Source organism: Lissotriton vulgaris, chromosome 5, assembly GCF_964263255.1.
Source record: "Lissotriton vulgaris chromosome 5, aLisVul1.2, whole genome shotgun sequence".
In the NCBI taxonomy this organism is placed as follows: Eukaryota; Metazoa; Chordata; class Amphibia; order Caudata; family Salamandridae; genus Lissotriton; species Lissotriton vulgaris.
Genome location: NC_141693.1, coordinates 1,852,642,146 through 1,852,665,272, shown reverse-complemented (window position 1 = coordinate 1,852,665,272; position 23,127 = coordinate 1,852,642,146). Strand labels below are relative to the sequence as shown.

Here is a 23,127-nt window from a genome sequence, read left to right as displayed (position 1 = left end):
ACGTCAGATTCCTCACGGAAACCTGGATGAACGCCTCCTCGGCTCCCGACATCGCCATAGCCATCCCGGACGGCTACAAGATCACCCGGAAGGACTGCGTCAACCAAACCAGAGGAGGAATCGCCATCCTCTACAGGAACACCATCAACCTCACGACCATCACCGAAGACACACTCTCCGCCGCCGAACACCTACACTTCCAGATCCACACCGACCCCAAGACCACCCTTAGAGGAACGCTCATCTACAGACCCCCGGACCCACGCACACAATTCAGCGAAACCATCGCCGACTTCATCAGCCCGCACGCCCTAGCCTCACCAGAACACATCCTCCTAGGGGAACTGAACTTCCACCTGGAGAAAAACAGCGACAACAACACCATCACCCTGCTCGACAACCTCGACAACCTCGGACTCAAGCAATTGGTGAACACCCCAACCACATCGCTGGCCAAATGCTCGACCCCATCTTCTCCGCCAGCCACCACGTCTCCTTCAGCCACTCCTCCGGACTACACTGGACCGACCACAGATGCATCCACTTCACCTTCAAAAAGAATACATCCCACCACCACGCGCAACAAATCCCCCGCAGATGCTGGAGCAAAATCACCACAAACCAGCTCCACTCATCACTAAGCCAGAACCCGCCAGCCGACGCCGCCGACACCAACGACGCAACCCACAACCTCGCACAGTGGATCACTAACTGCGCCGACGACCTCGCACCACTGAAGAACCCCCCAGGCATGACCGGCAACAGGAAAACCTTATGGTTCACAGACGCCCTCAGAGAATCAAAGAAATCCTGCTGAACCCTCGAAAAAACCTGGCGCCACGAACAAACTACAGAAGACATGACAGCCCTCAAGATCGCCACCCGCGAACACCACCAGCTGATCCGCACCACCAAGAGGACATCATTCAAAGAGCGACTAGACAACAACACCCACAACAGCAAGGAACTCTTCAACATCGTCAAAGAGCTCTCCAAGCTGCATCTGCTTTGGCAGAGCCACACCATCAAGACTGCTGTCATTGGATCCTACATCTCATCCCTGCAGGACCTGGTGCTGCAACCTCTGATGGAGAAGCTGCAAAGACATGCTGTTGAACGTGGCCCACTCTGACAAGGACTTGTCGGTTCTCCAAAGCTCTTTCGAGTGCAGAGCAGAGTCACATCGGATACTTTACAGCAGCAAAAGTTAAGAGAACTCATTTATCCAGAGAAAGGAGTAAGATGACTGATCACATGTTCAGTGTGCGGTACTTAGTACAACCATCTGATTAAAATACTTTCTTTATTGCAAAGTTAAGCAATGTGCTGGACATTAACTTTATTGTGTCTGTTGGTTGACTGTTGAGCTCTGATCCTAAGCACTACCATAGAAGCTTATGACTGCCCGCTGAGAAGCTTATGACTGCTTGTCTTCGCTACCCTGAGAGTTAAGTGTAGAAGGGGTTGTACATGGCCCAATCTGCAGAGACTTAGTAGAAAGGAGCCAAACAGGATCTGATAGACAATATTCATCTAAGTCTGTTCTTCCAGTAGCACTGCATGCATAGACAGAGCCTCTGATTCTCTTGAATTGGCAGATGTACTCTGGAGGAGGCAGATGTATCAAGTTCTTCGTGGAATGCCCAATTGTTCCTAATGGTCAGGAAGTGCAAGCTTTGGACAAGAGGGGTAGGATTAGGTTGTTTGAAAATGGTTGAGTGAGGTGAAGAGTGGAGAAATGTGGTTGGTACAGTGATGGCAACTGCTCACCCCTTTCCTTCTCTTCCCACTTGTTCTATAATGACACTCTTCCTTGCTTTCTCCTGCAGCCTGCCTCCAACATCAGACATGCGAGGATTGTGTTGCCTCCAAACTGACCTTCAACTGCAGCTGGTGTCATGTCCTGCAAAGGTAATGCAAGGGTAGCCATAACTGTGTGCAGGGGGAGTGTGCTTTGTGTGTGATGCGTATATGTGGCTGTGTATGTGTATGTCCATGAGCTCACAGCTGGGTGTCAGGATGTGTGTGTCTATGTACTAATGCAAGTGGTTGTGTGTTGTAGGCAGGTGTGTGTTGTGAACACGTGTCAGGATGTGTGTGTGTCTGTGTTTGTGTGGTGATCAAGTGTGCATCCAGGTTTATACTGGTCCTGAACTTCACTCTTAGTGACAGTTCACAGCATGTGTGGCTTCAGATCCGCATGCTCTGCATACTCCTGCCATTTAGTGTTGTGCTCGGACTTGTGCAACTTGTTTTTGTTCTAAGAAGTCTTTTGAGCCACGAAGTATTGGAAACTCCTCCTTTACTTGCGAACGTACATGGGCAGAACCCATTGTCAGATTCTTTTTCTGTGCCATCTGGTTCGGCGTGTATCGGAATTGCTCCCAGCCTCGACGCGTTCAGTGATGGATGTTCGTGGTCCTGGAACTCATTACTTCTACCCATGTCTCCGAGAAGATTCCCACTTCAATGGTTGTCTCGTTTCCTCTCTCTCTTGATGCGCTCCAGACACTTGTCGAAGACCAGGCCTCGCAGCCCTTAGGCACCCTGCCCTTCAGGCCCCCCACCTTCCTTACAGACTAAAGCGGCACAGAGGGTGATGGAAGAGAGGTCCTTCCGAAGATTCCCCCAATGCCACGCTTAGTACCCCTGGACCGACCTCCACAGCGTTTGTAACATTTGCCTCTCCCTAGAGCACGAACCACCCCCACTGTGACTCCTGTTTAGAATTCAGGAGAAGGAAGGCCCTTCGGCAGTGGAGAGACACGCGCTTGGCTCCTAATCTGATGTATCTATCATCGACCGAGATGCTGGACATATTGCACCAAGCAAACCCACTCAGTGCTAGGGAGGTTGGGAATACAACAAGCCTTCGGGCTTACCTTTCCATCAGCTGACCTCAGAGGTCATCGGCTCTGGTTCTTCAAGTCTGGAAGAGGAGGGAGTCGGAAAGGAAGAACAGACGTTCAAAGACACTTCATCTGCCTCCGTGGACACCGGACCTCTTATACAGTCCATGCTGAGGTGTGCAAGGACAGTCGACACCCTACTCCTCGAGACACATAAGGGACCGCACGCCAAGGCTGAGCATCGCTGCCAAAGGGCTTGGGTGTTCAGCCCCATGCACAAACTGCCGACTTCCGTACTTGGTAACAGATACTTAACTCCTCCCCTGCTGATGACGGAGCCGCTCCGTCATCAGCTACGGTTGGGCTGTGCTGATGACGGAGCGGTTCCGTCATGGCCCGGCCGCCGCACCTGCGCGGCGCTGATTTCGCGCCTGCGCGGCGCGTTCTATTGAGCGGGCGGGCCATGACGGAACCGCTCCGTCACGAGCACAGCTCAACCGCGGCTGGTGACGGAGCGGTTCTGTCACCAGCATGCGGCCGCCATGCGGCCGCCCCGCCCTGTTAGCGCTGCGGCAGAATAGCTGCCGCAGCGAAAGGGTTAATGTAGGTGGGACAATAAAAGAGCTACATCCAGGTCACAGAGTCAAGGAATTATGTTGCAGCACTGCACCCATGCCAACAGGAGGCGATGAAGTGTTGAAATGCACACCAGCTGCAGATTTAGGTCCTGATCTAGATTTTGGTGGACTCAGTCAGTCACACAGCTTTATTCGATCTTCATAAAAGCACAAGTTATCTAAAAATTCCAACACAATATATACACATATACACACATTTAAAATAAGAATTAAACAGTTGCAGTGATCCGGGTAAATTCATATAAAAACGTGTATGAAAAATACAGTTCAGAATTTAAAATTAATTAAATATTTCTTGCTACTAAAATGTCGTCCCACATTTTTCCTCTTTCTAAGATAGGCCCACAAAAATGAGGCAACAGAACAGCATACAAATGGATCCAGTAGAGTTTTTAAAAAGTACATGGCCACCCGGCACTGCCTAAAATTGTGGTACCTCAGGATTGGGAGTATGAATGTTTTACTTTCCTCTGTATAGGTCTTGCAAAATAATACAATTTGTAGATCTGACTGTACTACGTAGTTGTTACAGGGACAGGGTAAGAGGTCTGCTACTTTATATTTATTTTGGGGGTATTCCAGGAGTAGCGGGATCATGTTCATGCGGAAACGCAAAAGGATAAATCTGTGTTGTGCATTATTTATGCGTGATAAATACTGAAAACCTTCCCCCGATCTTGGTGGTATCATGAAGAATGGAGGACTGATGAATACGTTTCTTTTCTCTTCAGGCATACTTTGATCTCTTAATGAATAAATCAGTTATTCTTTCCTTTGAAACCCTTTTGCAGGACTCAGGGTCCTGAAATAATTCTCCCACCCCTGACGCTTTCAGATGGACCTCTACATAATTTAACCATCCAATTCTTTTCTAATAATCTAATTTACAACAGTCCTTGATAATGGTTTGTGTCAAATCCACTGTAGAAATCCACCATACTGATAGCCACAACAAGACTGGAGCCAGTCATATGTTGTCGCTCAAATAGGGAAGCCCTAATTCACAGTGTAAAATATGATTTGGGGCTGATTGCGGTAAGGACACACTGTTTTAAAAAAAGGAGACTTCTATTTGTTGTAGCGGTGCAACATTAGCCATACCCCACACTCTGTTTTAGCTGATTAATTGCATCCAGTGGGCTGCCTCCCAACTTTGTAGCAAATCTTTTGACAGCGTTAACACTCTTTTGCATGGCCTGGGCTCTTGCTGCCACTAAATTAGACCATGAGTGGTCTTTATCAAAAGGCACTCCAAGGTATGAAAAAGAGTCGACTGTCTAGATTTTCTTGCCTGCCAACTGGAAATGTTGATGTTTCTCACCTCTTGCGGCTCCAGACACGATTACAAATGAATGAGAAAGGAGAATGGGTTTGGATTGAGATGGCGCTCAAGCAAGTATGATAATTGAATATGTTTACTGCTACAGTAATGACGTGGTGCAAACAGGTCAGGGGAGAACAAACCCAGACAGAGAAACAACCCCTGCACTGGTATATGGAGGCCTATACCAAACAGATAAGAACCAAGTCCTGTGCACACACTTCTATGGTAATTGGTTCTGGTGTCAGAACCCAACACTTAGCAACAATGTTCATAAGAATAAATGCAGGTCAAACTCCAGGTTTTCGTATGTAGAGCAGATTTATAAGTCAATCTTGATCATTACATGTGACAGTAGCCAGCCGACACGTGTTTCGCCACACCTTGTGGAAGATGTTACTCATCAGGGCTGGGGATCCTTACGAAATGGTGATCTGTTTCGCGGGATGGCCGTGCACTGTTCACAGCCGGCCGCGTGTAAAAAACAATAAAGAAAAATGTGTGCCCTCCAGGGTGTGCAGGAACACCAGGGGGGAATCCGGACGGTTACGTCCTGGATTTTTTAGCAGGATCTGAAGTCCAAGTGGAAGGCACCTCACGGGTCAATGCGGGCAGAAAAATGTTCTTGCTCCAGGTCGTGGAACGAAGAAGTGTGTGCACAGGACTTGGTTCTTACCGATTATAAATGATTTTGATTCATTGACCTTTAGGTCGAGGGAGGCCATAAAGGCGTAGTAGGCTGTGATTAGCGTTTGTAGGGCTAAGCCTGATTTGGCAATCAATACTGCGTCGTCCGCGTACACCAAAATCGGAAAGGTGATAAGATCAAATTTAGGCACATCCACCGGTAGAGAAGACAGGGTGGACTCTACCCCTTTCGTATAGATTGAAAAAAGGAACGGGGCAAGAACACAACCCTGTCTTACTCCATTTTCGACTTTAAAGAGGCGAGTGCACTCCAGCTTCCTGCCATATCTTACACAGGCAGTGGCATTGGCGTACAACTGGCGTATGAAACCAAGTATTGGTGGATCAATACCCATGCCCTCCATCATGGACCACAACCTCGGGTGTGACACACAGTCAAAGGCCGAGGTTAGGTCCATGAAGGTCATGCACAGTGTTCCGGCTTTTGCCTTAGTGTAGGGAGAGGTTTAAACACTGATCAACCGTCCCCATACCTCTACGAAACCCGTTTTGCGTCTTCATAAAAATATTGTGTGATTCGGCCCAGTCCTCCAATCTGGCCAAGAGTACATGCCCCATACGTTTGGCAGTAGTGTCAAGGAGGGATATGGGACGATAGTTCTTTGGGGATCCCCTGTCACCTTTTTTTAAAAAAAATGGGCACAATTAGACAATGGTTCCAAGAGAAAGGCAGCCAACTATCTGGATGCTATCAAAAATGTTTGTAAGTAAAGGCACCCACATATTATACTTCTGCACAAACCGCCGACTTCAGTACTTGGTAACAGATACATAATGTAAGTGGGACAATAAGAGGGCTCCATCCAGGTCACAGAGTCAAAGAATTATGCTGTAGCACTGCACCCATGCCAACAGGGGGTGATAAAGAGTTGAAATGCACACCAACTGCAGATTCAGGTCCTGATCTAGAGTTTGGCGGACAGTTTGTCTGTCGGTGCAATGGAGTACAAAGTTGAGGCCCAACGGACATCACTATATGTTGGCAAGAGCCACTGTCACAGTGGTTGCTGTCAGTGTTAGAAACAATGGGCAGATTTATTTATTTATTATTTAAATGTATATGTGCAACAGATACCCAAAAATGGTTTCCCGGCACCCGTCTAGAACAGCAGAGCAGAGAGAGAAACCTACTGATTAAGAATCCAGGTTTTGAGTGACTTTCGGAAAAGTATGCAGTTGGACTGGGTGCGAAGAGACAAAGGAAGAGAGTATTCCACAGTACAGAGCCTAAATACGAGAAGGAACAGCCACCCATATGGGATAGTCTAACCTTTGGCACCTGAAATTTGGCCTGGGTGATAGACCTAAGAGTGCGAGAAGGAACGTTGTGACGAGCCAAGTTTTGCATGTAAGGGGGGCTCTTTCTTGCTTAATTAGGAACATAAAACTCAGAGCTTTAAACTTGACCCGGTTTTCAACCGTAAGCCAATGGAGGTCCCTCAAAGAACTGGAAATCAAGGCGGTTCTAGAAACTCGACAGAGTAATCTGGCAGCAGAGTTATGTACCCGCTGCAGCTTACGTAATACGTCTTTATTGGCTCCCAGGTAGAGGATGTTGCTGTGGTCCAGCCTAGACGTTACAAGGGCCTGGACTACGGTTCTCTGGGTAGAGCTAGGCAACATCCACATGATTTTCCTCAACCATTTCGAGATGGTGAAACATGTTGCAGTAACTTTCATTGCTTGTTGGTGGATAGATAGTAAGTCATCAATAATAAAGCCAAGGTTACAAACATGATTGGAAGGTAGCGGGAACGCACCCATTTCTGTAGGTCATTGTTGCGGACCCCGGAGATTTTTATCTTCACCCAGAACCAGAACATCAGTTTTTTCACCATTGAGCTTGAGGAAATTAGCGTGCATCCATGAAGCCACTTTGCTGAGCCCAGTCCTAAGAGCTGAAAGCTCTGCAGTCTTTCCAGCAGAAAGAGAAAAAATAATCTGGGTGTCGTCGGCATATGAGAAGAGCGACAACCCAGACTCTTCAACGATTGCAACCAGGGGTCTAACATAAAAGTTAAAAAGCAGATGGCTAATAATAGACCCCTGGGGAACCCCATAAGGTGAAGAATAGGTTTTAGAATTGGCTGAGGAAGCGAAGACCTGAAAAGTATGATTCGTAAGGAAAGACGATAGCCAGCTCAAAGCAGGGCCAGTGACCCCTATGGATAGTAGGGCCTTTATCAACACCGCATGAGATACCGTATCAAAGTCTGTGCTTAAGTCGAATAAGACAAGAGCCATCGTGTCACCTGCATCCAGATTCTGGCGCAACATTTCTGTGATGCCGAGAAGCGTGGTCTCAGTAGAATAGCTGGTCCTAAAGCCAGATTGAGATGGATGAAAAAGCCTATGAATTTCTATAAACTTGGACAATTGGCTGTTAATGTGCCTCTGTAAAATTTTAGAGAAAGCGGGGAGAAGAGAGATTGGCCGATAGTTTGAAGACCGCGTGGCTTTGTTAAACATGACCGACGGCCTTCACACTTTTCCAAAGTTTAACATTTTTGAAATGTCACCTAGCCACTTTATGCTTCTTTGCAGGGCCTATGTAGGAGAGTAGGGTCTGCTTCCTATGGTCACCCCCACTTTTTGCTGTGATTTTCTGGTTTTTCGACTTTAGTGTGGCTGCGGGCCTGCTAATCAGACCCCCAGCCCAGCTGTTCTCTCTCTAAATTGATACCATGTACTTTAGGTACATACCAGATTGGTTACTGGGTCACCCTTGAGAGCCCCTGCATAGTGTACCATAGGTACCCAGGGCATAGGTGCACCTTAGGCCTACCAGGGGCTGCAGTATGTATTGTGCCACCCCTGGTTTGCCTTCCAAACTGACACTACAGGTCTGTCCACACAGCCTGAGTAAGGTGAAGTAATCACCCCTTACTTAGATATAGTATCCCTATATCTACATTTACATATAGACACATATACACCTAGAAGTCACTCCTATGGTAGGCCTCGACAATCCTGGAGGCAGAGTGCTTGGTTTTATGTGAGAGGGTGCCCAAGCATGATCTGAGCCCCTCTAAAGCTTTCGGAGCCATCTCCTTATAGCTGTTCTATGATATAGCCATACCATATACTCTTAAGTGCATTATAATCCTTGTGGTTAATGTTAACTTTGGTTTGGCGTTATCAAAACATGTCATGTAAGGTGTCAAACACTTTGGAATACTACCCCCCCATTCCCGCCAGTCCAGGTGGCGGGGGTAGCATTCCACCCTTCTAGAGGAAGAAGACATGTAGTTACTGCTTTACCCGGTTAAAGTTAAACAGAGCCTCAGAATCAAAAAATGGATGCTGCTGCCACAGACACAAGTCTGACCTCCTGTTGCTGGACGAAGCTCCGGCAGGGGAGGCCTGGACAATAGGTTTCCTGTCCAGGGAGATGCTGGCACCTCCCCAGACAGGGTTTTGTGTATTGGGGCAGGGAGGGCTGCATTCGGTGAATGCTTTACAGACACTGTCTGGGGCACACAAGGTGCTCCATGCATAGTCCAGATCAAACCGGTTGCTGGGGCACACAGCCCCAGCTCTGGCGCGAAACTGGACAAAGGGAAAGGGCGCTTCTCCTTTGCTTCCCTGCAAAGGAGAAGCGCCACAGACCTTGCTGGTCTGTAACAGAGCCAATCTTGACATCTTGCGTGGGTTGCGGTTGCCAAGGCTTGTTGGGTCCAATCCGGATACCGACCGCGCAGGCAACTAGATCCATTGTGGGACAGCTCAAATCCAGTGCATGGTCATCGTCGATGCCTCCTGGACCTCGTGGCTGAAGAGACAAGTTCAACTACTTCACCTGAAATCACCCAACATCGCCTGGTTCCTTCCTGGTTCCTTCCTGGTCACTGGCTAGTGACCCAGACACTGTCCCTTATGCTTTCAGGTTCTTCAGATCTTTGATCCACCCTTGGATCCACCCGGACACTTTTACTCTGGTCACCTGCAGCACTTCTTTGCAGCTCTCCATAGAAAACGACGAAGAAACCCGACACGAAAAGACACCTATGCACCCGGCTTCCCTGGGTGAGGTAACACAAGTACTTCGGGGCTCCCATGGGTCTTGACTCTTGAAGTGTCCTAGTTTAAAAGGGTTCCATCCTAGTCCATCCGGAAGTGTCCTTAAATTGTATATTTGTAACTTTTACGATCACCATAGAAAGTCAATGGTAACCCGCGCCTGTGTTTAGACTCCTACTTCCTACTCTTTGGTCGATTAGAGTAGCCCCAGCGATTCCACAGGCCCCAGGCCAGCTTTCTAATTCTCTCGTGGTTCTTATACCACTTTCTTAGTATATGGTTTGTGAGGCCCCTAGGGCATAACGTATACTGTGCGACTTATCGTATATTAATTGTGTGACTTGTATTGTATTTTTACCTCTGACCTCATAAAGAGTGCAGAGGGGATGTGTTTAGACTAAATACATATATATATATTTGATATATAACTTGTATGGTATCCTTTCATTTGGTACTCAAGTCTGGTTACTCGTTATGAGCCTACACGGGACCTGCGTTCCTCTTGTACTGGGCTACTGAAAATTCCCAAAATAAAGAAGGCTTGAATGGGGGGCAGGTCTTTAAGAGTGGAATGCCCTGCCATTAGAGCTACGTTTGGAGCCTACAGAGCCCACTTTCAGAAGGAAACGTAAGACTCACCTATACAGGAGGTAGGCGGCTGTGATGGCTGCTTGGACTGTTTACCCTACTTACCATAGCGCGGGGACACGCCGGTGCGCGTAACCAGGCGCTCTACAAATTTCCCTAATAATAATAATAATAATTATAATTGGTAAAACAACTTGCTTAACTCGCCTACTGAAGTCTTAGCCTGCTGACTGCTGGCCATTGCTACCCCTAGGATAGCATTCTATAAGGTTGACTTTACAACCACCATCAATAAGGGTCGATTAGACTGGTGGAAGGTGCACACTAGAACTAGTGGACATAATATGCCAGGCTAACTTCTCACAGCCTACAATCAGCTCAGGAAAGGTACAATTTAGCTTATAATCAAGGACGCATATTTGAAAGTAACTCACCCCTTAATGATCCATGTTCTGGGTCAGAAAAGCAAACAAACCATTACAACGTTGACCTAACATCTGAGAGATGTCTAGCAAATTTGTGGAGGAAAAACTGAAAGCCCTAAACAGTTGCTAAATGGATGTTAGTAGCTTTCCACCTGCAGCATCCGGTACTTTATGATACACAAAGGAATATTATTTGTAACTTTTATGCCAGCTTTCTTTTAAACTACTATTGCAAAGACATGTCAATTTTATTATTTCTTCTAACCACAGATCCCTCACCTGTAGAATATTTCTCAAGTGCCAGACTGGAACCGGATGTTTTACATCATTGCTCCTATATACCATTAGGTGGCACCACACAGCTCCACATGGGTCTCATTCTGCCCCGGAGGTTATAGAACGGAGCCATATATAAGTGCCATCCCTGTGCTGATGTGAGATCCTTTCTTTGTACTCCTTCAAAGCCGGATACTGAGCTCCACTCCCCTTTTTAACATCAGCGTCAGGAGTTTTTCCAACTATTTCAGTGTGCCGATATCCCCACCCAAAGGTATAAGGTTTGAACCATTCCATGACTGTCATAAATAGATGCCAGTGATGGACCAACACAAGGTATGCCTCTGTTGTTTAAGATCAGGGGATGACTCATATATCTTAAGACGATTCAAGACCCCAAAGTGAAGCTGTTCTTCACCGAACATCGAAAGAAACCATATAAGTCCTTCTTTAGGTCAAGGTCCTGGCCCCATTCCTGCTCTTAAAGCCGATACCCTGACAGACATTTGTCTCGGTCAAGGTCATTCAGCAAGTCAAAGTCCAAATCAAAGTTGAAACACATGAAAGTGAAGCCGGACTCAATCCCATCCTGCCTCTCTCTAACTGAAGAGAGTTGCAAGGGTGTCAGAGTGCCACTCAATCTCATTCCGTAACACTGATTGAGGAGGTGATCTCATGGTTGATCCTGATGCACCCTGGTTTTCTGTTGCAGCAGGTCAAGGCCTTTACGGAGGCGATGCTATCTATTTTTGGTACTCTTCTGGTTCCCTTTGGTGTGCCTTTGGCCCGAAGAACGTGCAGTTGCCTTCATGTCTGGTTACCGTCGGCAGATCCACGTGGTGTGTGAACCTCTGGAACCCACCTTGGGTTCTGTACCAACTTTGGTGCAGACAGTCTAATCCTTCTCCAAGACCTTCACTGGTCCGTTTCTCGCTGATGCTTCTCCTGACATTGGCTGCCCTAGCGGTGGATCCTATGCTGACCCCGGCGTCCTTCCCAAGCCGGTCTCCTCAACCCTGACCAAGCTGACTGAGACCAAACCCTTCCTCAACCACAGAGCCATCCTCAGGTGCTCCGCAGCTTTTCGGTTCAGACTCTGACAAGGATTTGATACCAATTGGAGAGGATCGGATTGATTAACCCACATATCATGATGATAAAAGTTTCTATATAGATTTACAAGAGGCCAGTGTTCTTGACACTTCCCCTAGTACAGAGATGATTTTTTCCCCTAGACCACCAACAGCAGAGATGGCTCCTAAGCAGTAGTCATCAGGCGTTTTGTTGAGGTCCTGAATTTACAATTCTCCACTGTTGAGGTTAAAATTAATGTGCTTACCGCCCAACTTCTTCTGAGCTCCAACTGCCACGCTTTTGGGCACTTTGTCTAAACCTTGTTATTTTCCACCAGAAAACAAGCAGATGGCCAAGTGCCCCAGACCGGTGCCTGGGGACCTTGAATTGCTTACTCAGCATCCTACTTCTAAGAGTTTCGTGGTTTAAGCTTTCAATAACAAGGTGAATCCTAATTTGTTACCCACAACTCCCTTACAAGGAGTAGAAAAGAACTGTGGCATTTGAGAAGCATTTGTTCTCTTTGGCCAGTCTAGCCTTGAGGTCAGTCATTGCCAGTTGTCTACTGGGCTGGTATACACATGTTCTGGCACATGGTAGGCAAGATCTTGCCGGCGTTTCAGAAGAGTTCAGGGTTACCTTGGTTGAAACTATTCAAGTTGGTCAGGATGCAACCAAACGTGATTCGATATAGTTTGGACACTCCTGATTCCTTAAGACGAGCAGTTGGCACTAGTGTGTGCCTCGGTCACCTTGCATGGAGGAGATCCACAGGCTTTTTGGACATTTACATGCATCCATCAGGGACATGCCTATTGATGGGTCCTGTCTGTTTGGCAACAAAATCTGATCCCGCCCTGGAGTGCTCCAAGAAAAACCAGGCTATGGTGCGCTCTTTGGGCCTTTCGACCCCGCCAGTTAGTTACCTCATCAGTGTTGGTTCATCCGAGGCTATTCCAGAGATTTGTCATATACACAACGCCATGCTCCCCTACCCTCTAGGAATAGATCAGACGGTAATAATACATGTTAAGTAGTACCTTCCCTTTTTTGGTATCTTGGGGCAAAGAACATGACAGTGTAACTCTGGCTTGCAACAACGGAGCACAGTACAGTGCACAACATATTCCTTCATGTCATAAGTAGAACATCCTATTACAGAGGGTCACTGTCATTTGACCAAAAAAGGAAAAACAGGATGGTGAGTTAAATGTTCACAATTAACCTTACGCCTACAGCCATCAAAACCTTATGAGCTGCCTACATATCTCCAGACACACACATCCATGGGGACTGCCTGCGGGGGAATTTTAGTGCAGGAAAGCAGGATCGGCAGGGAAGTTCCTGAAATAATGAAAAGTTACAAGCAAGAGCAATTTCAATGGAAGGTGAGAAGGAAGGCATGAGGAGCATCAAAGAAGTAAGGAGGAAATGACAATAGAAATGACAAGGGAATAAAAAAAATAAAAGCAGAATTCTTTAAGGGCACTGGTAAAACAGAGCTGTGTTACATTTGTAAACCAAGAAAAATGTAGTCCCTGTTAACAATCGATTTTTTGAGTTTGGAAAACTGTGAAAAAGCCCACCAGAGGTAATAGCAAACAGAAATTGAAAACAGACAGCCTAGCCAGGATTAACACCTTGGTGAGAGGGTGTTTCTGTTTGCAGGAGTGTGTTGTTTCTCTTGATTGTCTGAGTCACTGTTCAGTGCTGAAGGTTTGCTGCTCTTAGAACTCTGCATAACTCTTCGCATGTTTTCAGGACCAGTGCATGCCATCGGTGTATTCAGAATCATGTACTTGTGATGTTGGGTTGTAGATGTGAATAGGTCCGCATGTACCTGGCAGTTATTAAGTCATATCAGTTCTCTAGGAATGAGTTAACTTGACCTGTCATCCGATAAAACCTGTGTCTTTGATTTCAATTGAACTTTTCAAGAGCTTGCTGATGTGTGGAGCTACGGGCAAACCTTGCTTGTGGGCTTAGGAAGGAAGCTGGTACGGATCTGCCCTCCTAAGTTTTGTCCACCTCTAGATCCTCCTTTGTGCAAGCTAAGTACCCTAATGGGGTGAAACGGTTTTCAAGTAGGTGAGTTTAACTCTGGGGTACTATAAACGCTCTGATGACATCTACAAATACAGTCATAGGGAAGCCTTAACAGAACTACAGTACAGTTATCATGGCTTTAAAAGTGACAATTACTACTACCTGGACGCCCTTACTCCCTGCAGAATTTATCATTCTCCTATTCCCAGTATAGAGCAGAAAAGGAGAGCATACCCTGAAGTGTGTTTCTACTCTCATAGTAACTGCACACATGGCGGACCACTGAGGAAGAAGAGAAAGACACCTTGTGGAATATCACATGTTCCCAGAAACACACCTGTTGAAAGGACACACATCACAACACAATAACAGTCTTCTTCAGGTATCCGAACCCAACCACCCATCCCGTCATTCATTGACTGCATTTTGCTGCCTTTCTCCAAAGTTTGTCAGATACCACATACAAACATGCACACATTTCTTGGCTACTGATCAAACATCATATACAACTACATGACTTCCTGCAGGTCCTCAAGACAGCCACTGGTACACAGATACGTAGACAACCTTAAAACCTGCAAGTTTAAGCAGGCACAGTTAACCAGTGATTTCTATATTGATATTTAGATGGTTTGCAGTGATGTATACATTTTCTAGATCCTTTAGGTGTAGACAATAATGCAAACATAATGCACGTGATCCATAGCACTAAAGAGCTAACTCCAAAACCCATGATACTCTTTCTTTGCAGGTGTTCGAGTGGCTTTGACCGTTACCGGCAGGAGTGGCTGACCTACGGCTGTGTACAGGAGGTGAGGGTGACTGGTGCAGCAAATATTCTTGGTTTCACTAGTCTTAAATAAGACACCTGTCCTCTGCCAATCACATTAGTCCTCAAGGGCTCTGCAGGATGAGTGCTACATTACGACATTACTAGGCAGTCGTCTAGGGCGAGCCATCAAGGTAATACCAGACTGCCTCCTAGAAGCATAAACTATGTCCCTATAATCGAGGGCACCCTAAATCCCTGCATCTGCCATGCAGGTTAGCCAAGACAACCACCTCAGAAAAAAATTATACATGTCCAGCTCGGTCTGCAAAAGGTCTCTTTAAAGTTATCAAAACGAGCCAGCTCCTGTTGGTACAGGACCGGCCTTAGGCATGTGCAAGCTGTGCACCTGTCCAGGGCCGCCAAACCCCAGGGGCCGCCACGCCAATATATCTCCTTAATATAATAATCCTCTGAGGATGGATACATATTTGTGTGGCGGCCCCAGTGGCAGGGATTTTGCGTCCTCCGGCTCTGTTCCACTTCCAAACACTCTGACCCCCTTCCTGAGCTCCGGGGGCCTCTGCCCCTCCCAAACCCCCTCTTCCGGGACCCCCTACCTATGCTCCCTGCCCAGGGCCGCCATGAGCCTAGAGCCGCCCCTGTGTTGGTAGCATGTGTCACTAAGAAAAAAGAAGGAACTCTATATAAAGTTAGTACATTTGAAATGTGATTAAAAAGAAGTGCTGCCCCAGGCACCTCACTATCTCACAAAGTAGAATGAGGGCCGGGGGGCATAGTTCTTTGGTTCTATCTGAACAGGACCTTGAGCTGGCAGTCCATGGTAGCAGAACAGGAGCGGACTATCAGCCATACGCTTGTGTATGTGTAGTGCAGGGCCATAAGCGTGTGTATGTGTAGTGCAGAGACCTCATTGTGCAATTCTTGAACCACTGTAATGAAGTGCCTGAACCTCATGTTTGATCAATCTAGGAACTGAATCTCAAAGAACGGTAGACAGTAGGTGTATGTAGCAAACACACCCTTATTTGATTATTGCAATCTGCGTTGTGAAATGCAGGTTCACATACAGGGATATGTATTGTGATAATGAAGCTCATCCAGATCTTACAAAGTTTTTTTAGAGAATTTGACAAAGACAAAAAATTGGAATGGAAACAGCAGACTAGAGTTGACCCTAGTTAATAATGTTTTCCCTCTTGAAAACCCACCTAATGCCTTTGCAATTGTTTGCGGCTAACCTATATCTCAGCATAAATGCAGCCTTATGCGCTCTGTTGATGGAAAATGTATTGACAAGTGTGTGTACATTGGTGGCATAAACATCCCAACCCATTATAACACTGAACCACCTCCTGGTTATTCCTGGCGCAGAATGACCTTGGACGCAAGGAAGTAAAAAAACATCGCCCGGCTTGTCTTGCACCCTGCTTCCCTTGGGAAACTATCAAACTATATCACATGCTCCCAACAACAAACAAACAACACAGAACAAGTTACGTCATAAACCAGATACTGGTTTTGAAGATGCCGACCTGGGACTACTGAACCTACTGTAGCACTGATAGTGAAATTATTTGCAAATAAAAAGACCTGTCCCTCCTCACATTCCAAGAAACTGCGTCTGTGAGAGCAAAACTATGTATATTCAGACCTAGGAATTGTCAGGGACCAAGCTGAACTCAGTGGAGCCTGGTCCCTTTATAGTTATCCCAATTGGGTGATGCAATAGCACAAAAGGTTTATTTGAAGAAGCTCATTTTCAGAGTTAAATAGGCTCTACCGGGACTTGTTTTGAGGAAGATTTAAGGCAATGTAGGCAACCTGGGATGTGAATTTGGCTAGTTATAACTCTCAATGTTGCATGCCATAAAATGTCCATAGCTGGTAGCAGAACCCCATGTTGTGTAGATCCTACTCAGACTGAACCAGCAGGGGGTAGTCATACTCATAGCTGCAATGGGAAGCAGTTTTCATGGTGAGTTGCTGCATGTAGGCAAGCATTTTGTAGTGTGCAAATGTATGGGGCGACAGGTTAGGCAACTGCCAGGTTAAATGCATCTTGCATGTGGTATTCAGTGGCCATAGGGCATTTAGTTGCCTTCTATAGTTTCCAACTATCTTGGATGGTGCAGGGGTACGTGTGATGTTGAATTAGGAGGCGCATGCACCATTGGTGGGTGAATTGTCTGGTTGCATAACTTTCTTGAGTTTTGTGGTAACTTACTATAAAGGATGCACAGAAATGAGTTATTTTTGGAAAAAACTTTATTCCACATAAATGCTTCCATCTAATGCAACTTCTAGATCATCCAGCTCCTCTCAGCTACTCATCACCCGTTCGTATCCTCCCATTCAATCTCCCATTCCGCATTCCATAACCATGACATTGATGGTATTTTCTTCTCCCCTCTCTACACTTACTGTATTTGATTTGAAAACTTATATAGCACACGAATACCCAAGGGCGTCTAGGCACTGAGTGGAAAGGTGCCAGAAGAAGAGTGAGAACAGAGATTTAGTTTGCAATGAGCAAAGTTTTAGTGCTTTTCTGAAGAAGAGTAGTGTTGGGCTGTTTTCTATATCATTTGGGAGTGAATTCCAAGATTTCACTGTCCTCAGAATAAAGCTTCTTCCGTCCCAACGAGCTTTCTTGAATCTGAGGGTCTGTAAGAGTTTGCTCTGTAATGATTTTAGCTTTCTGGCAGGTAGATACCAGGTTAGGTGTTGTTTCAGGTACTGAGGGCCTCCCCATGCAAAGCCTTCAATTCTAGGCATAAGGATTTAAATGTTATCCTTTTTTCAACTGGGAGCCAGTGAAGCCTTCTCAGTCCATGGGAAATTGACTGGAATTTAGGGATATCCAGCAGAAATTTGGCCACTGCATTTTGCAGACGGTGTAGCTTAAGTAAATGCTGCTTTTGCATGCCCACGTAAAGGGCATTTCCGAAATCAAGTCTGGACAGGGCTAATACTGTCACAAGTGTTTTCACGGAATTTGACGGTATGCAGGTACACACTTTTCTAATTATCTTTTGAATAAAGAAGATAGTAGAGGAAAGATTGCTGATCTGGTGTTTAAAGGTTAGATTGTCTTCAAATATGACGCCCAGGTTCTTCACCTTTTTGACTAGAACCGGAAGCTCTCCCAAACCAGCTGGACACCACCTATGCAACCAGAAGGAGGTGTCAGAACCCAACAGAAGTATCTTTGTCTTTCTCCTTTCAACTTTAGGCAGTCCGAGCTCATCCACTGGTTCATCTGGGTCATACAGCAGTTAAACCGGTCTGCTGTTTCTTCTGCATTGCTAGATATTGACACCACTAAGTGGGTGTCATCAGCATAGGATATCACATAGAAGCCAAACTGCCTGATTATTTCAGCCAAGGGGTTCACATAAAGGTTAAACAACTTAGGGCTTAGTGAAGAGCCCTGTGGCACACCACAGGGAGCATAAAATGCTCTGAGGAGGATGGTCCGAACTGAACATACTGAACCCTGTTGCTCAGATAGGATTCAATCAGTTTAAGGGCTGTGTCCTTTATCCCTGCCTCTGAAAGCCTTTTGATCAATATGTCATGGTTCACAGTGTCGAAAGCCGCAGATAAATCTAATAAAATCAGTGCAGCCTTGCCACCGGTGTCCAGGACTGCTCTGAGCTCTTCAGCTGGGTATACACTCAAAATATCGAGTTTTAAATATCGAGTTACATTAATATCGAATTAAAAATATAGAATTGACACAATATCGAATGGACACAATATAGACAACAAAAATATAGAATGGCCAGAATATAGACAACAAAAATATCGAATTTGAGGTAAGTAAGTTAATATCAATTTTGTAAATTGTTTTTATGTAACTATATGTGTGAAAAGTGTATATTTATTTTATAATTTATTTTAATTAATTAATTTTATGGTATTTGATCAAATTGTATATGTTACAAGATGAAGTCACTGTGGTAGCATTATCCAAGTTCCTGAAGTACGTAATAAAATGTACAGCTTCGATGAATTGAACATTTTTTAAACGTATTATACATTATATATATTACTTCCTGGACTTACCTTATTATAGGTTTTTATCAAATTATATAAATTTTAAATGTATGCATAATGTACAAATGTAAGGAAATGTTTTTAAATTGTATTTAAAATGTGTTTTTATGGTTTTTATATCAAAAATCGAATAAAGCTATCTTTGAATTGAATTGAATAATTAATTAATTTTATGGTATTTAATTTTTGCATAATATAATTCTGTAGCGGGTTGTGGGTTTATAGGGGAATAGGGTGGGAGGTAATTTAATTATAATTAATTAAATATGTTAATTTATTTATTGGTATTTATTTTGAATTAATTGTTAATTAATTATTAATTGGCAATTATTTAAAATATAATTGGTAATTAATTTCAATTATTGATTAATTGATAATTATGTTAATTATATTATTGTATTTTCAGTAGCGGGTTGTGGGTTCATAGGGGAATAGGGTGAGAAGTAATTTAATTATAATTATTTAAATATGTTAATTTATTTATTGGTATTTATTTTGAATTAATTGTTAATTAATTATTAATTGGTAATTATTTAAAATATAATTGGTAATTAATTTTAATTAATTGATTAATTGATAATTATGTTAATTATATTAATGTATTTAATGTAGCGGTTGTGGGTTTTTAGGGGAATAGGGTGGGAAGAAATTTAATTATAATTAAATACATATGTTAATTTATTTATTGGTATATTTTTTTAAATTAATTGTTAATAAAGTATTAATTGGTAAATAATTAAACTATAATTGGTAATTAATTTGAAATAATTGATTAATTAATAGTTAGGTTAATTTTATTAATTTCTTTTCAGTAGTGGGTTGTGGGTTTATAGGGGAATATGGTGCGAAGTAATTGAATTTTAAATAATTGAATTTTAAATTTAATTATTGGTCATTTTGTTGTAATGTTTTATTATTTTTTTAATTGTTAATTAATTTATTGTTAATTAGTAAATAATTTGTATTAGTAGGTAAATTTTTATAAAAATTAATTTTCATTTGTATTTGTAATTGATTAATTAATATATTATATAAAATTGTTAATTATTTTAAAGTATTTGTAATTGGTATTAATATTTAATTTATTTTTATTCATATATGAAGTATTTACTTTCCCTACTGTTGCACTCTCTGGAGTGGGAATAGTAATTTTTACCCCTACGCTATCCAACGCTTTCCCTACTGTTGCACTCTTTGGAGTGGGAATAGTAATTTTTACCCCTACGCTATCCAGCGCTTTCCCTACTGTTGCACTCTCTGGAGTGGGAATAGTAATTTTTACCCCTACGCTATCCAACGCTTTCCCTACTGTTGCACTCTTTGGAGTGGGAATAGTAATTTTTACCCCTGAGCTATCCAACGCTTTCCCTACTGTTGCACTTACTGGAGTGGGAATAGTAATTTTTACCCCTACGCTATCCAATGCTTTCCCTACTGTTGCACTCTCTGGAGTGGTAATAGTAAATTTAACCCTCTCGCTATCCTACGATAAAAATATTGTATATTTTTTGTTAATATTATGTTTATATATATATATATATATATTACATTTTTTTTAAGTTACATTAATTATTTATTCTTTTAAGGTTATTTAAGTATTTTAGGTATGTTTAAGTTAATTATATTTATTATTATATTAATTTTAAATTATTTTTAAGATATTAAAAAAAATCGATATTTTGACTATCTATATTTTTTACAACAATATTTTTGATTCGATATTTTTGTATTTACCTGTTTGGAGATAGGGATTCAATATTTTTGTATTCTATATTTTTTACTCAATATTTTTGTAGTTCTATATTTCTGACATCAATATTATGTCAGTGATCCCTTCAGCTGCTATGACTAAGGCTGTTTCTGTGCTATTCCCTTTCCGGAAACCATATTGCGAGGGATCTAGCAGACCGGCAGATGAGATGAAGGTTGGAAGTTGGAAGTTCAATCCACAACCTTTGCCGGGAAAGGTATCGTGGAAGTCGGTCTGTAGTAGCTGGGATTACTTGGATCCAGATTAGTTTTCTTTGGCAGGATTGAGACTGTCTCTGTCAGTAAACAACCTGTACACAGACTCCACCTTATCCTTGAAAAACCGTGCTAGAGAATTACAAAGTTCATCATGCTGACCCTGCTAATTGGCTGGGCTTTCGACTTTTGAGAAGAGTTTTTAGCCTGCAGGATTTTTGCTGACAAGTACTTGCTTTTTTCTTCTACTATCATTTTCTTGTAGTTAGACAGTGTTTCTGCATATTTTGTATTTTCCAATGAGCCGTAATACATTCTCCACCCTCTATCTAACTTTCTACATAATTGTTTCTGAGTTCTCAGTATGTCAGAGAACCAAGGTTCGGAAGGTTTTTTCCGCCTAGTGGAGAACGTTTTTTCTGGGGCTAGGGTGTCAGCTGCTGCTTTGATCCAGTCAGCGAATCTACAGGCAGCCGAGTTTGCCTCTGTTGTAAGGTCGGGCTTTGTATTGGTTAAGGATGTCCGCAGTGTCTGAGGGTCGATATTCCTCCAAACCCGACCTTTTAGTAATCTACAAGAATTTTGGAGACACAGTAAATGATGTGCGGTAATTACAGAGAACATTATGGCTTTATGGTCTGACCAGATGATCGGTAGAAAGTCTAAGACTTTCAAAGAAGGGTTTGATGTAACTATGCCATCTAATGTGCTCGATCACCTCTTTCAAAGAGAAGCTGATCATCATGTCCACTAAAGAGGCTGTATTACAGTCCTCCAGTTTTTCTAGGTGATAGTTAAAATCTCCCAAAATTGAAAAGTCATCAGTATCTATGCTAGATTCAATAAAGGAGCTAATAACGTTCACAAAACAGTTTTTGGCCAGGGGGTCTGTATAATAAGAGTCCTTTAAACGTATAATTTTCACTTAGAGTAATCCTGAATGACAGCACCTTGCCGTCTGGGCTACTTCCAGTAGTGGATCCCTTGATTGCCAAAGTATCTTTATAGATAATGGCTATACCCCTGCCCCGTTTGTCTCGTTGATCTCCTCTGCGGATCCTGAAACCTGCAGGAATGGCTAAAACTAAATCTTCGTCGGACGTTCCATCCGCCCAGATTCCGGTAACAAACGCCATATCAATCTTGTGCATAGCCATCCTTTCAGCAAATTCTATTTTATGTGTAATAAAAGACTTCGCTATGATAAGCATTCCCAGAAAGGTCTTAGATGGTAATATTTGTAGCGGTCTCTCCTGGTTGGCAATGGAGCAGGCTCTCGTTTTTGTAAACCGCAGATATAGCAAACAGTGCTTGCATAATTTAGGCTCACTTTGTAAATCCAGTAGGGGGGATTTGTGGGGTTTGGCTGTCCTGTTAAGGCTCATTAATAAGTCCCTAGAATATTTAACAATGTCCCTCCACCCACATTGGGGAGAAATGGACAGGGGTTATGGCACTGGGTTTGATTTGCTATTTGTATAGAGTAACTACTGGATAAACAGTCAACAATTAAGGTTTGGTGGTATGTTTTCCCCTTATGCTCTCTAGTTGGTGGGTGCACTGCACTCTTGCTAGTTGCATTGGAAGGATTCACTCTGGGCCACACCTAAAACATTTTCACTCTGTCTCTGTTTCCCAGGCCCAGGACAGCACCTGCCAGGACTTCACTGAAGAAGAGCTGTACACAACATCTAGTCCTATGACCCTCGTCACCAACAGCAGGGAAGACAATGACACTTCTACCACACCCTTCCTTTTCACCAGTCTTACCACTGAAGGTGCCCGCTTTAGGATGGGTGGGTTGGAGGGTGTGGGACAAGTAAAGAAGGTGGTTGAATAGTCTGTCTACAGTACTACATTGTGAAGGTGTAGGTAAGACGTATGGGGAAGGAAGTTAGAAGGTTGGTGTTGTCAGTAGGAACGAAGGGTAACTCAGCATATAGTCCACAGGGATACCATAATCATAGACTTTCCCACAGTCTGCTAAGCCTCCTCTATAGTCCGGTGCAATCACGGAAGTTACTGATCTCTCTGACCTCCAATCCTGGTGCTTAACTCCTCTGTGCTGTGTCGAGGTATTGCATCTAATGGACTGCATAAGGCCCAGCTACTAGCACAGTCTAAGCATACTGGATCCCTCCTACAGATTTCATGAGCTAACTCTAGGACAGGATGAAGAGAGACCCTCTCCTAGCACAGACTTTGGGAACATGTTCACTAGAAGTGGCGGGCGAGGCCCATCAGACAAGTGTATGAGACACTTAGAAACTGAGGTAGAGCCTCTTACTCTAACTAGCAAGCTGTTATCTGTACAGACTTGGGGAGACTCATTCCATGACCTTAGCTCAGACTGGGTCCCCAACTA

General features: G+C 43.8%; 1 protein-coding gene across 1 annotated transcript in view; it reads left to right on the top strand.

Annotated features, from left to right (window-relative positions):
• PLXDC1 (plexin domain containing 1) overlaps window positions 1-23,127 on the top strand; it is a 393,515-nt gene that overhangs the window by 309,444 nt on the left and 60,944 nt on the right. Inside the window, exons 9-11 of the mRNA XM_086924328.1 lie at window positions 1,830-1,911; window positions 14,697-14,757; window positions 22,402-22,540. Of these exons, the coding sequence (XP_086780454.1) occupies window positions 1,830-1,911; window positions 14,697-14,757; window positions 22,402-22,540 (282 nt within the window). The remainder of the gene's footprint in view (window positions 1-1,829; window positions 1,912-14,696; window positions 14,758-22,401; window positions 22,541-23,127) is intronic.